Source organism: Ips typographus, linkage group LG3 (assembly GCF_016097725.1).
Source record: "Ips typographus isolate SLU linkage group LG3, UJ_Ityp_2.0, whole genome shotgun sequence".
Taxonomy (NCBI): domain Eukaryota; kingdom Metazoa; phylum Arthropoda; class Insecta; order Coleoptera; family Curculionidae; genus Ips; species Ips typographus.
In genome coordinates, this window is record NC_138424.1 from 8606759 (window position 1) to 8619240 (window position 12482).

Consider the following 12482-nt stretch of genomic DNA (forward strand, 5'->3'; position numbering starts at 1 on the left):
ATAATCAATAAGTTAATTATTAATCTTTACTTAAATAAACGAAGTTGTACTTAAAACTACTTTAAAAAGCTTACTTATATGCTTATTTAAAGTTTTGTTTAAAATCGTGGTTAATTTATTCGACGTACTTTAAGAATACCTTGATAGACACTAAATAAGCATTTAATAACACTCTTTAATGTTGATTTTAATAATGTTCTAGTTAACATATAACTTAATTTACTTAGCTGCTGATTTAAGGCCAGATTACCACAGTTAATTAATTTGATTAAAATTTTCTGTCTATCAGCATATAATAGAAAAACATCGGATATTAAATTAATAATTATGTTTGTTGTTTTGTAGTTATTTGTTAAATGTATGATTAAGGTAAGAAAGGCGTATTAATTACACATATTTCAATATTATTTATAGAATAAGATGAAGCAGAAAAGAGTATATCTGGCGACACATGTTAACCAAAAGTGACAGCATAATTAGCAATTTGCAACAATTATAGTATAGTTTTTCCTAATGACAAATGCCATAAAAACAAATACACACACTAATCACCAATACTATTAAGTATATTTGATTTTTTTAATAAAATTTGCAATTCACCGAAACCGTATTCCGTAACCGAGTGATCCATTTAAAACATGTAAACGTGTCAAAAATATGACTCAAGTGATTGACAACAGAGTTAGGAGAAGAAGAGAACAAAGGAGTTAGTATTGAGTAAAATATAAACCATTTTTTTCAATCACTCAGGTATTTTTTGAAAATCATTCACCAGCAAACTAATGCAGTAAAAAGTTTGAACACCATTTACAATTAAAAACCTCAATCTTCGACTTCAAAAATTCATTAAAAAGAATTAATATTAATTTACTTTTACTCTTAAAAAACTGTAAAAAATTTCATTTTGTCAAATTTAAAAATGTTTCTTCCATGTAGTAATGGTAAGACCTACATGTGCAGTATTTACGTAAATCACAGCGCTTCGTAGTTTGTGATTGGTCAAGTAAAACCAGCAAGCTGAAAGATGCTTTTCTTGACCAATCACAAACTAACCTCTGTACTGAGATTGCCGCAGCTGCACATGTAGACTTGGCATACCAGCTAACTGTACACTTGGTTTTCTATCCTCATAGTTCAATTATTACTATTATTAAAGAATGAAACCGATCGAAAACGTTTTAAAACGAACAAAAGTCTAATTAAAATACGATTAAGTGGGGTATAAGTTTCGCGTTTCAAAAAATAGGGTCGGATCACGTAATACGCACCTGTCGCCTGAAGGCTCATGTCCCCCCAGTTTAATTAAAAACGACGAAAGACCGTAAAAAATTTTATGGGTCCCAACCATCCGCAATAAACTTATAATATAGTTATGACAATGGAGACAGGAAGATAATGAAAAAATATTATTTATAGTTTAAACAAAGGGACACAGGTGTATTGTCTCACATGAAGCCACTACTTTTATTGAGACACTCAGTATAGTGACTAAAAATTACTAGATTAGTATCTTGTAAAAATACAAGTCTAATGGGAAAAACGCAAGCTGACCTACCCTTACATAATGGGCGGCAAATCAGTCACGTGGCAACCTTATGCCGGCACCCGGCGCTGCCACGGTCCGTTGGCGGTGCTCAATGTTTGTATCGAAAAAACTTCCGTATTTTGTCATTGAAGATTGTGCATTTCAATATCGGACATTCGTTATTACGGGAGTAGTATCGCAACCGTTTCTATCGAAACATTACGGTACAGGGTGATGATTTTGCAACCGGGCAACGTCGAACTCACCAAAGTGTATTATTACGATCAAAACAAGAGGTAAGTTCACGGTTTGTGTGCTGTATATAGGTACAAAAAAAAATAATAAACTTTTACTGAAGATCCCATAACATGTCAGTATCCACAATATCAAGGGAGATGTACCAGAACAATTTCAACAAAAACACAGTGATCAAAAAGAAAATGTTTGGCAACAAATGGGTGTTACAGATCAACGAGTACAATCACAGTGATGTTAAAAAGAAGAAAAAGCGCAAACTTATCATATTTGTTTGTGCCTCTGTTTTAATAAGCATCATCATAGCCTTAGCAGTTGGAATAATATTCTCTCTAGGTAACTACTTTAAATAACAATTTTAATATTACAATCAGTTGTTAATACTTGAATGCACATGAATACTTCTCAAGGAAAATAATAAAGACGGTCAAGGTTTTGACTGCTAGTAAACAAAAATTATTTAATGGAACTAATTTAACGTTTTTCCAGATTACAATCTGTTCAGTACAAACAGTACATTAAATTGGCTGATAACCCCTAAAAATACCACAGTAATAACGGACAGGGAAAACAGACAAACTAAGAATAACTCAAAGGTTAATTTCTCATACTTTGATAAAAAAAATCATATAGGAAAGGTAAATTTTAGGTTGTTAGCGATACAGTTAAGTTGTATTGTGCTAACTGTACCCTGCAGGAAACTTGCATTAAACTCGGAGAAACCCAGAAACCTAAATGCGTCAAAATGAAGGACCAAAGTGACCCAACTGGTAGGTGAAACCCTCAAAAGTAAACTATGAGACTAAATTTTGCAAGTTTGTAGGTTGCGGGGGGTTATGCGCTATCAACACAGAGTATTGCAAAAATTTGGATCGGTTATCCAAAGTGTACCAGTGTCTTCCAGTAAAAAATCGTTTGAAATGTCCAGGAAATAGTTTCAACTGCGAAACTATGTGCATTCCATTGAAAAAACGCTGCGATGGATTGGTTGATTGTAAGAATATGTTGGATGAAATCGATTGTGGTAAGTCTTCAGTGTGTTCAATATTTTTTTATAAATAATTGATGGGATTCAGAATGTGACTTAAGCACACACTTTCAATGTGGCAATAGTACATCCTGCTTGAACAAAACCAAATACTGTAATGGAGTGGTGGATTGCTGGGATAAGTCGGACGAATTGCTTTGCAATAGAGGTAAGTTTTTCCAATTTTCATTTAGTACAAGATAAATGGCACCTTTTATATAGATGAATATTGCCCGGACAATCACATTCCCTGCCTTAACGGTCAGTGCATTCCAAAAGCGAAACTATGTGACAACGTCTTCGATTGTTCCGATAAAACTGACGAGCCCTTCTGGTGCCAACAAATAAAAAAATAATTGTTTTTAGTACTTAAAATAAATATTGTATTTTTTAATAATAACTTTATCGTTTCGTTTGATTTAGATAAGATTTATTGGTCAATCATAAAATCCTAAAACACAACAGCACATATTGCTAATATTTTTAAAGTTGATCTTGGAACAAAAAGAGTGAAAGAGACATTTGGTTCAATGATTTTTTTGATTATACAGGGTGGTCCAGTTTTAAGTGGCAATAATTCACCATTTGATAGCTAATCAAAAAATAAGTTGACTTGCATTATGTCATTTTTCTGAAAAAGGTTTCCTAAGGAAGATACAGTCCTCCAAATTTCAATTTAAAAAATCGTTTTATAGTTTAAAACTGAACATCCAAGACTTGTGAAAGTCCAAATTTGTACTGAATAGTCTAAAAACTTTTTTACTACTAGGAATGGTCTTATGATTCGCTTTCTCAGACTGCCATCCTGGTTGAGTGTCTGAAACTGGCATTCAAGAACTAAAAAAAGTCCGGAAATCAAGACAAAGATTGTATTGTGCATGAAACTCATTTTTTACTACTAAAAATAATATAAAAGTTGACTTTTAATGCTAGAACTGACTTTACTAGGACTAAAGAGAGTCCAAAAGTATATTTTCAAGACTTTAATTGGTGTACAACTCAATTTTGTGGACTGGACAACAAGTCTAGAAGTAAATTAAGTTTTCGGACTATTTTATTTCTAAAAATTAGTTCTCAAGACTATTATTGTAGCATTTGGTACCAACATTTTTTACTTTTATTACTGAAGAAACTTGACTTTTGGAAATAGTCTTAAACTCGATTTTTCAGTCTTAAAAATCACTAAAAACAGTCTGAATTTCTTAGAGGTGCTACAATTTATTGCACCTATGAGTGTAGAAGTCAATTTAATAGTGAAGAAGCTTGAAATAACATTTTCAAGATTATGGTCAGTGGACAAACTGGCTTTTAGGCCTGATAAGTCAAAAACTTTGTAAAGATAGTCTTGAAACTCGATTTGAGGCACTGAAAACAGCCTTAAAACACTAAAAACAGTCTAGTTTATTAAGAAATACCCGAATTTTTAGCACTGAAGTGTCTAGAAGTCGATTTAATAGTGACAAAGCTTGGAATGCTATTTTAAGTCTATGAAGAAAGTAAAAATTGTTTTTTAAGTTTGCTATGTCAATAACTTGGTAAAGATAGTCTTGAAACTCGATTTTCCAAGCTGAAAGCAGTTTTGAAGCACTAAAAATAGTCCAGAATTCGAAGAAAATGAAAAGCAAAGTAAAAAGCACGAAAAGTTCGTTTTCAAGACAATTTTCATGAATCTAATGTCAATGTCCTGCATCTAAGACTATTTTCAAGACTAAAATAATGAAATTTGTCTTCAAATTATGAAAACTTACTTCAAATGCAAATTTTAAGCTTCTGATGTCACTTTTCATTAGTTCAGTCACATTTTGGGGTTCAAGTCAATTTTTAAGGTTTAAATGTATGAATTTGTGGTAACAAATTCTTGAAAAAGTAGTTTTTATGTCTACAAGTCAATTTTTAGTATTAAAGTCTATCGATTTGCATGAAAACTGGTTACAAACACAATTTTTAAGCTTCTGAAATTTTTATCTTTTCTAATTCAATTTTCAAAACTAAAGTCTTTTAGTTTGTCTGGAAACTATGAAAACTGGCTACAATAATATTTTTTAAACTTCTTGAATTTTCCGTTTCCAAGACAATTTTTAAGTTGGGTTAGGGTTTTGGGTCTTTGACCGTAATAACGTGTAATAAAGTGCTTGTTCTAAATTTGATCAATCCAACGGTCTGACAGTTATGACAAAAAAAAACGATTTTTTAAACAGAAATTTGAAGGACTGTATTTTCCTTAGGAAGCACTTTTCAGGAAAATGACATAATGAAGGTCAACTTATTTTTTAATTGGCTATGGATTGGTAAATTATTGACATTTAAAACTGGACCACCCTGTATAGAAGAAGCTTTGGGTCCATACATCCATTATTCCAGTCATCGTCTTTCGAAAAGAATGACAAAATATTTGCAGAAAACGTTGAAGAACTCAAGCACAGAGTACAAAAAAACAAGCAAAATCATAGAAAAAAATACTGATACAGAGTGTCTCATAATTAACTGGATCCAGCTTAACCGAAATTTAACTGTTTGTATTTAAGTATCCGATTTAACAATCAACTATTACTCAATACATTTTAGAAAAAATAGATACAGAAATTCTGATCTAAAATAAGTAATTTTACATTTGGTTTTAGGTTTTTAAATAAGCAAATAACAAACTATTATATACAACTAAAAATGCTTTATTTACGTTAATAATAAATAAACAGTCACAAATCGTAAAATATCACAAATTCATTAAAATTATGTTAGAAAAAAAACAAAAATCGTTTAAAAACTTACAAATCCGAACAGTAGTCCGACAGAAAATCCAAAAGAAAAGCAAAATTCTCCTTGCCTTTACTATAGGAGGCTAACTTTTTTAGAAAATGGGAAAATCCACTTAGAGTGTCCTGAAATAAAATCGAAAACATAATAAGTACCACTGGATTTTTAAAAATGAAAAATTAACTACCTGAACATTTCTTGCACTCTAATGCTAATATTACAGCATGCTCTAAACACTCCAGTGTGCACCAAACGAAATAAACGCCACCACAATAAGCAAAAAACACCGCACGATAATGACATTATAACGAAAATATCCAAACTTTTACACTAATCTGACTTACCGAATCCCAATTTTTGTTGTAAAATCCCGTGCATTGCGATTCCAATTCGTCTAGCTCAATGATTTGCTTGTCCATAACAGCTCCGACCAGTCTGGCGTACAAATCCCAGGCTAGCTCTTTTTTCTGAGCGTCTTGTATCATTTTTACGTTCCTCGAACAGAATAAAGTTTTAAAAGCCGAATGAAGACTAGGCTGTAGCGTCCAGATATTTAGGAATGGTTTTTCTAATTTGTCCCAATTTTGCCACATCATTTCTCCGCGACGGGACACTAAAAGTGTACCTTATAGACAATGCAATTTATGACAATAATGGCACTAACTTAGCAGTAAGTACAAGTCGAAAACTGTGGTGGAAGCGACAACAACTACAGTGTGGTTGACGTCATTACGTTGTGTTAGAGATTTGAAGGTATCCTGCAACGTCCCTAGTATCAAATCGGCGGTTACATGATTGCTTTCGATTACTTTACAGCAAACTTCCTGCAAAATCAGTGTGTTTCTTTGTCATGTATTAGTTTAAAACACAAGAAACTAACTCACCCGTATGCTGTCAAGACAATGAAATCCACTCAAAGTCTTATCATCGTGAAAACACTCTTTACCAGCTGGAGGTAAAGCAAAAGTGGTTTTCTTCTTCTTGCCCTTTCTTGCACTAATTACCTCCTGCAAAACCACACATCATCCCAAATTCACTCTAATTTACAAACCTGATTCTCTAAACCTTCTGAATCTCCGAATCGAAATCTTTAGTGAACACACTTAGATTAACGTGACTCCCCAACCACTGTTTCACCCTCTCGGTGTACATTTTAGTGGTAATCCCTATACAAACTTTTTTAGTTTCACTCAAAATATCCACTGGTAGTAGGCTGTCTATGGAAGGAGGGATTTTCTGGAAGGAGATTTGTTGCGTTTCCTGCTCGCAAACTTGCAGGAACTTTGTCAGATGTGATTGAGCCAGTGGGACGGCCTGTTTCTTTAAAGCAGTCTACAAAACATTACACCATGTAGCAATCATTTTGTCTTTCTTAACAACAGTACCTTTCTATGATTGTCATCAGTGTATTGATCGATATTATCAGATTTAAGTAATGATTTGAGGTCGGACAATGCGGCCTCTTTAGCTTTAGGAACTAAATTGTGACAGATGTGTTTGACAGCAGTTGAAGCGATTCGTTCACTCACAAATTCAACAGTTTTTCTCATAGATACTGGCTGTCCGCTGAAGAAAGCTTCCTCTAATTGTTGCTAAAGAAACTTGATTTTAATACAAATTCTGCATTTGCTTTAGAACGTATACCTCTACTTTTTTCTTAACCATCTCAGTACTGGATTCCAAAGCAGTTACCGGAGTAATATACTTCACAGCCACTTTATTGTTAGATGCATTAGCAGTAAGCACCTTTTTGATTTCTTCCAAGTAGGGACAACACACATACAGCACACTCTGATTTACTACAATTTTAAAGTCCAACTCTCTCTTTCTACAACCATTATGAACCCCATTTGCCTTCGGACTTTTGTCAATTAATGATTTAGTGCAAAAGTTAAAGTATTCTATGTCTGGAAAATTGGGTAATTCAAATAACCAGCCCAAACATAATTTTACCAGCGCCATGTTGTAAGGTGGTAGATGTTCTATGTTCCGATACACCTCAAATAGCGTCTGAAATAGTGTTGTATAATACGGAAGGCGTAAGGTAATGTCGTCCAGCATTGCCAGGTACTTGGTCAACCAAGGAATTATGTAGACGAGTGTGTGATTTTGTACTGCAGTCTGAAGTAGTGGCTTTAAGTCAAAAAGTGGAGCAGTCTAAAAAAACACTTTAATGTATAGAATGTAGATGTTTTAGGCTACTTAAGACACACCTTAGACCTAACTTCAATCTGAAGTTCCAAAACATTGCCTTGCAAATTTGGAATGTCACTTTTATAAGGCAATGATTCAAGGAATCCCAAAAATTTGGCCAGAATCCTCAAGTCTCGCAAACAATTTACGTACAACTTTAAAGTATTCGGATCTAATTCCTCGCCTATGAAAACGTAGTTAACCCAAAAAAACAACTTCTAGACCAGACCTACCTTCTTCCTCTAAATCCGTCCCGGAAAATTTCATTTCATTTAAATCAATAATATCAAAAATAAAACAGTCACACAAGTGTCGGTTAAAGGAGTAATTTGAAGCAATCACAATAAAATCTTTAAAAAATTCCTGATATCCACCGAATGTGGGGGAGGAATTAATTCCGTTAGTGGCGTCTTTTGTTACCAATCTATTGGTAAGTCGACGAAGTTTATCCGCATCAACTGGTAAAGACGGAAGGAATGAGAGGTCACTTTCTGATAAACCTCGTTCCTAAAACCCCAAAATGTTTAATATTTTCTTAATGCAAGCAGTTTATTTGAAATAATTATGTACCTACTCTTTAAACAAGAGTAAAATGTGTAAGCAGCAATATACAAGTTAATATTTGATAAGGCAAAACTATAACATGGCCACATTGTGCCAAAGTTATACTTTTATTGCACTTGTTCCATTGAACATTGCAAAACTGCTTTTGTGGGTTTGCGGTTTTTTGCGCATATAGTTATACAAGGTGTCCCGTAAGCACATGATTGATAGTATTGTGACATTCTTTAGATTGAAAGATGACGATGGTCACAGAAGCTCGAGAGTAAGTTCAAAATGATGTTAAATGTTTTTAAAAAGCCTTTGGAAAAGTCTAAAAGCTTCCGTGTGATTCTAGAGCAGTTTAAAAGCGTTTAACAGTTTTTAGAACTGTCTAAGATTTCCAAATGCCTCTAAAGCAGTCCAGAACCTTCAATATTCTCTTTAAACTCGCCTAAAACCTTCCAAATGCTCATGAAGTAATCTAAAAAACTTTTTAGAAGCTTTCAAAACATTATAGAAACTCCAAAAGCTTTCAACAGTATGTAGAAGCTTCTAAATGTTCCTGAAGCTTCCAAAAGCGTTTAGAACGGTCTAAAAGTTTGTTATGGCAAACTGTTGTAATCTACAACAAAGTTAGTTAAATCTTAAGTATCAATGAGACTTATGATCAGACTGCTAACACAGACAAAACTTGAAGAATAGTAATCAGTAATATTAATTATATTACTGATTACTATTTGTCAAGTGTATAAGTGTCTTCTATAATTTTAAAGCCAGAAAGCAAATTGCAACACTTAGCCCACTGTGGGGTGGCTAAGAACCTATCTATCTTTCATATTTTATGGTTAATTATCAAGCCATAAAAAGGCATGCAGGGTAAAATGGGAAACTCACCAGCTTCTAGTCTAAATGAGTAAATATGTATATGGATTATTGACTACAGTTTGCACTCTCTAACTTTCTAACACCCAACTTAACTTGCTTAAATCATAATAAGTCATGGTAACATGGTAACCAAAATATAACCTTGGTTTAACCCAAAAAAAATCTGACTGAATAAGTAAAAAGAATTCAGAACTAAATCAAACTTAACTTCTATACAGTTTTATCAAACAAAATTTGATCAATTTATACAAATACTAACCTAAATGGCATTACTTACTCTGGGACCTCTAGAACAGCTACTCAACAACTGATTCTTAAACAGTCTGGATAAATGCATCAAATTGGCTGGTCCATTGTGAAAAGTAAACAAACTCCTAACCTTCCCTAGAAGTCCTTGTGAAAAATCCCATCCAGGAGTTAAATGCTGTGTTTCCCATATTCTTAAAATCTCATAAAATAAATCGCGTTGTTTCCGAAATGCGTGGAAACCATGTAAATCAGGAAAATTCTGTTGGTTGTCTGTGTCAATGTTGAAACAAACATTTGTCTGAGAAGTTGGCAAGGCTATTTCAGTTGCCGGTTTTTCAGCTTTATCTTGAGCAAGTATAGTGAGCTTTTTGGACAATTCTGGTGAGAAATCTTTAATTCTTTCACTGTCAGCTAGCAGTTTGATTGTAGTCTTATCATAGAATTGCAGCTCACTCAGTTGAGACTCCAAACTTTTTACACCAAAATAGACTATATTGTGGACAGTTTCAAAAATTTCAGAATTGTGCAAAGAATCTTTTGACACATCTGGATTAGATGTTTCTGACCCATTACCTCCATACTTACTTAAAACCAAAGAAATTAAAAAATATATTTCACTAGTTATATTCAACACAAAATGGTGCTTTATGAGAGCTTTATAAACATCTATCACTTGTTTTAAGTTAGCTTTGTAAGTGACCAAAGTTGGTAAAGGTTTCACATCTGCCTTATTTAAACTACTCTGCCTTTTTAGTAGTGATGAATGATTAGTTTTTGGCACCTCAGGTGCACGATTAGCAATTTTCAACCTTTCTTCAGCAAGAGTGACTCTTTGCTCTGCAACACCAATTTCATTAGACAGATCATTTTTATTAGTTTCAAAATTGAAGCTATTTTGAGTATTCTGAATTCCACTAGGGTTTAAGTTTAAATTAGTAGGTTTTATGCGCTTAGAAGTTTCAGGTTGAGTGGCAGGTGGCAAATTTTTTTTCTTCTTTTTAACTGAGTTTTTTGGGGATACTAGGAAATCCCCCAAACACATTCCTTGCTTTTCTGTGCTGTTCTGTTTAAAATTGTTAATACTACTTTGATTGGCCTGCTCATATAGAGGTGAAATTGGACTAAAATAACTGTCATTTATATTTCTAGGAGGTACTTTTGGCGTATTAGCTTTTGATTCTACAGAATTGGTACTGGAAGGTGAAAACAATTTGGTTTTGGACACCCTCTTATCTGATTTATTGCTGTGAGGTTGGGTTTTATCAATTCTTTTAGGAGTGTGCAATTTTTGTGGAGTGTCAGGCAAAGCATTGTTGCTAAAAAATAAAAGTGTTTTTTGTACTCTGTTTGTACTATTTGTAAAATTGTTTCAAAACTTACCAAGGAATGGCTTCATGAAGAAAATTAAGAAAGAAAGTGATAAAATCAATTTCGCTCACCCTGGCAGCGTAAATATCTCCGAAGTCTTCTTTATTCTGCAAAAATCAATATTTTAATTATGAACTGTATTGAAAATGGTAAGGGTATTTTACCCCTGGCGAAGCCTTTAACAGCCATTTGATCAATAAAGCAGAGGGTATTTCGCGGTTTATAACTTTGTTTAATAATAAATCGGCCATTTAACAATAATAAAATATACACTTTACAACAATTATTTAAAATTTCAACAAAAACATTTACAAAAGTGGATATATCAGGGATATTTGGATAACCACAACCAGAGTGAGAGAGTTTAGACTTTGGCAACTGACAGTGGCGATAGTTGCAATATTCAGTCATGTGACCAACTTATGAATGTGCAATAAACTGGCACGTGATATAAAATAATGACCAATCAATCCTGTTACATTTGATAGTTGCCAACTGTCATATAATAAATTTTGTTATTTGTGATGACAATTCAAAAGTTACAATTTTCTAACCTCAAAAAAGATTAAAGCTAAAAGACCCCATCAACTGTGAAGATTTTAATCGAAATTGCGGTTCTAATACAGTTTTTGGCGTCATATTTCTAATTTTATTTGAAGGTAGTTTATTCCCTGCTGTTTAATTTATTAATTCAATCAAAATGGTAAGTGTTCCACCCCGTATTCAGCTACTTCAAACAATACTGCATCCACCCCTTTACAATGATTTCTAGTCGATTCTCGCATACAATGGAGGTGCTATGATAGCCATGAAAGGTGAAAACTGCGTTTCCATAGCTGCAGACAGAAGATTTGGTATCCAAGCCCAAACTTTAGCCACCAACTTTGAGAAGGTCTTTGAAATGGGGCCCCACCTCTATGTTGGCCTACCAGGTTTAGCCACTGACACCCAAACTGTTATGGAGAAACTCAGGTTCAGAAAGAACCTGTATGAACTGAAAGAAAACCGCCCCATCTCACCTAAAGTATTCAGTGCTATGCTATCACACATGTTGTATGAGAAGCGTTTTGGACCATTTTTTGTTGAGCCTGTAGTTGCGGGTTTAGAGCCCAAAACCTATGAGCCATTTATCTGCAATATGGATCTTATTGGGTGTATTAACCAGCCTAAAGATTTTGTAGTGGGTGGCACTGCATCCGCTCAGTTGTATGGAATGTGTGAAGCTTTGTGGGAACCCAATTTGGGTCCTGAGGAACTCTTTGAAACTACATCTCAAGCTTTGATTAATGCCTTTGATAGGGATGCCATTTCTGGTTGGGGAGCCACAGTTTACATCATGTAATTATAATAATTTTAAGTTTGAGGATTTTTAATTAATTTTGAACCTTCATTTCAGAGAGAAGGATAAGGTGACCATTAAAAACTTGAAGACTAGAATGGACTAAGTACAGAAGAGGTGGATGGAAATAGGTTAAGATGTGGTATTCTAATTTTTTTAAATAAACTTCAATTTACTTTATAACTGTATTATGGTTTTTAATTTATCATACTTCTGTACCTAGTTGTGTGGTCTTAAGACAAGCAAACCAGGGTAGCTGCTTTGTTGATATTATCAATCCCTGAAAAAGTTAGCCAAAAAGCATTTTTTTCCACTTAAAAAAAACCTTAAACTATAGGATAACC

At 33.6% G+C, this 12482-nt stretch overlaps 3 protein-coding genes across 7 annotated transcripts in view; 2 read left to right on the forward strand and 1 right to left on the reverse strand.

Moving 5' to 3' along the window:
* The window catches only part of lt (vacuolar protein sorting-associated protein light), a 33793-nt gene that overhangs the window by 13197 nt on the left and 8114 nt on the right, over positions 1-12482 (reverse strand). For 2 of the 4 annotated variants that reach the window (XR_014177785.1, XR_014177784.1), the window contains exons 1-11: positions 10964-11158; positions 10812-10906; positions 9460-10747; positions 7988-8261; positions 7775-7938; positions 7206-7718; positions 6947-7153; positions 6627-6893; positions 6446-6568; positions 6226-6385; positions 5906-6174 (exon numbers count right to left, since the gene is read on the reverse strand). Coding sequence is in view for 2 of the 4 variants with exons in the window: in XM_081976582.1 (XP_081832708.1) it covers positions 5573-5686; positions 5906-6174; positions 6226-6385; positions 6446-6568; positions 6627-6893; positions 6947-7153; positions 7206-7718; positions 7775-7938; positions 7988-8261; positions 9460-10747; positions 10812-10906; positions 10964-11050 (3561 nt within the window). In the remaining 2 variants the exon portion in view is untranslated. Of the gene's footprint in view, positions 1-5455; positions 5687-5905; positions 6175-6225; positions 6386-6445; positions 6569-6626; positions 6894-6946; positions 7154-7205; positions 7719-7774; positions 7939-7987; positions 8262-9459; positions 10748-10811; positions 10907-10963; positions 11159-12482 lie in introns of those variants that run through there. The other 2 variants (XM_081976582.1, XM_081976583.1) reach the window with 2 other exon arrangements.
* Positions 1628-3212, forward strand: LOC145726090 (uncharacterized). 2 transcript variants are annotated; one of them, XM_081975034.1, is made up of 7 exons: positions 1628-1821; positions 1884-2116; positions 2270-2376; positions 2430-2550; positions 2604-2804; positions 2857-2976; positions 3030-3212. In XM_081975034.1, exons 1-7 carry the CDS (start codon positions 1760-1762, stop codon positions 3161-3163), a joined length of 978 nt encoding a protein of 325 aa, XP_081831160.1. In that variant the 5' UTR covers positions 1628-1759; the 3' UTR covers positions 3164-3212. The 2 variants fall into 2 exon arrangements, with proteins under 2 accessions (XP_081831160.1, XP_081831161.1); XM_081975035.1 differs by having other exon boundaries at positions 1677-1821; positions 1901-2116.
* Prosbeta3 (proteasome subunit beta type-3) lies at positions 11327-12326 on the forward strand. Its single transcript, XM_081976592.1, has 3 exons — positions 11327-11502; positions 11572-12137; positions 12196-12326. The coding sequence occupies exons 1-3, from the start codon at positions 11500-11502 to the stop codon at positions 12242-12244; spliced, it is 618 nt and encodes a 205-aa protein (XP_081832718.1). The 5' UTR covers positions 11327-11499; the 3' UTR covers positions 12245-12326.

What these genes read in the sequence shown, in the direction of transcription:
- LOC145726090 (XM_081975034.1), top strand. Translation starts at nt 1,760, where the DNA reads ATGATTTTGCAACCGGGCAACGTCGAACTCACCAAAGTGTATTATTAC. An exon ending in GGACCAAAGTGACCCAACTG is followed by an intron (nt 2,551 to 2,603) that starts GTAGGTGAAACC and finishes GCAAGTTTGTAG; the next exon opens with GTTGCGGGGGGTTATGCGCT. An exon ending in CGAATTGCTTTGCAATAGAG is followed by an intron (nt 2,977 to 3,029) that starts GTAAGTTTTTCC and finishes CCTTTTATATAG; the next exon opens with ATGAATATTGCCCGGACAAT.
- Prosbeta3 (XM_081976592.1), top strand. An exon ending in GGAGCCACAGTTTACATCAT is followed by an intron (nt 12,138 to 12,195) that starts GTAATTATAATA and finishes CCTTCATTTCAG; the next exon opens with AGAGAAGGATAAGGTGACCA.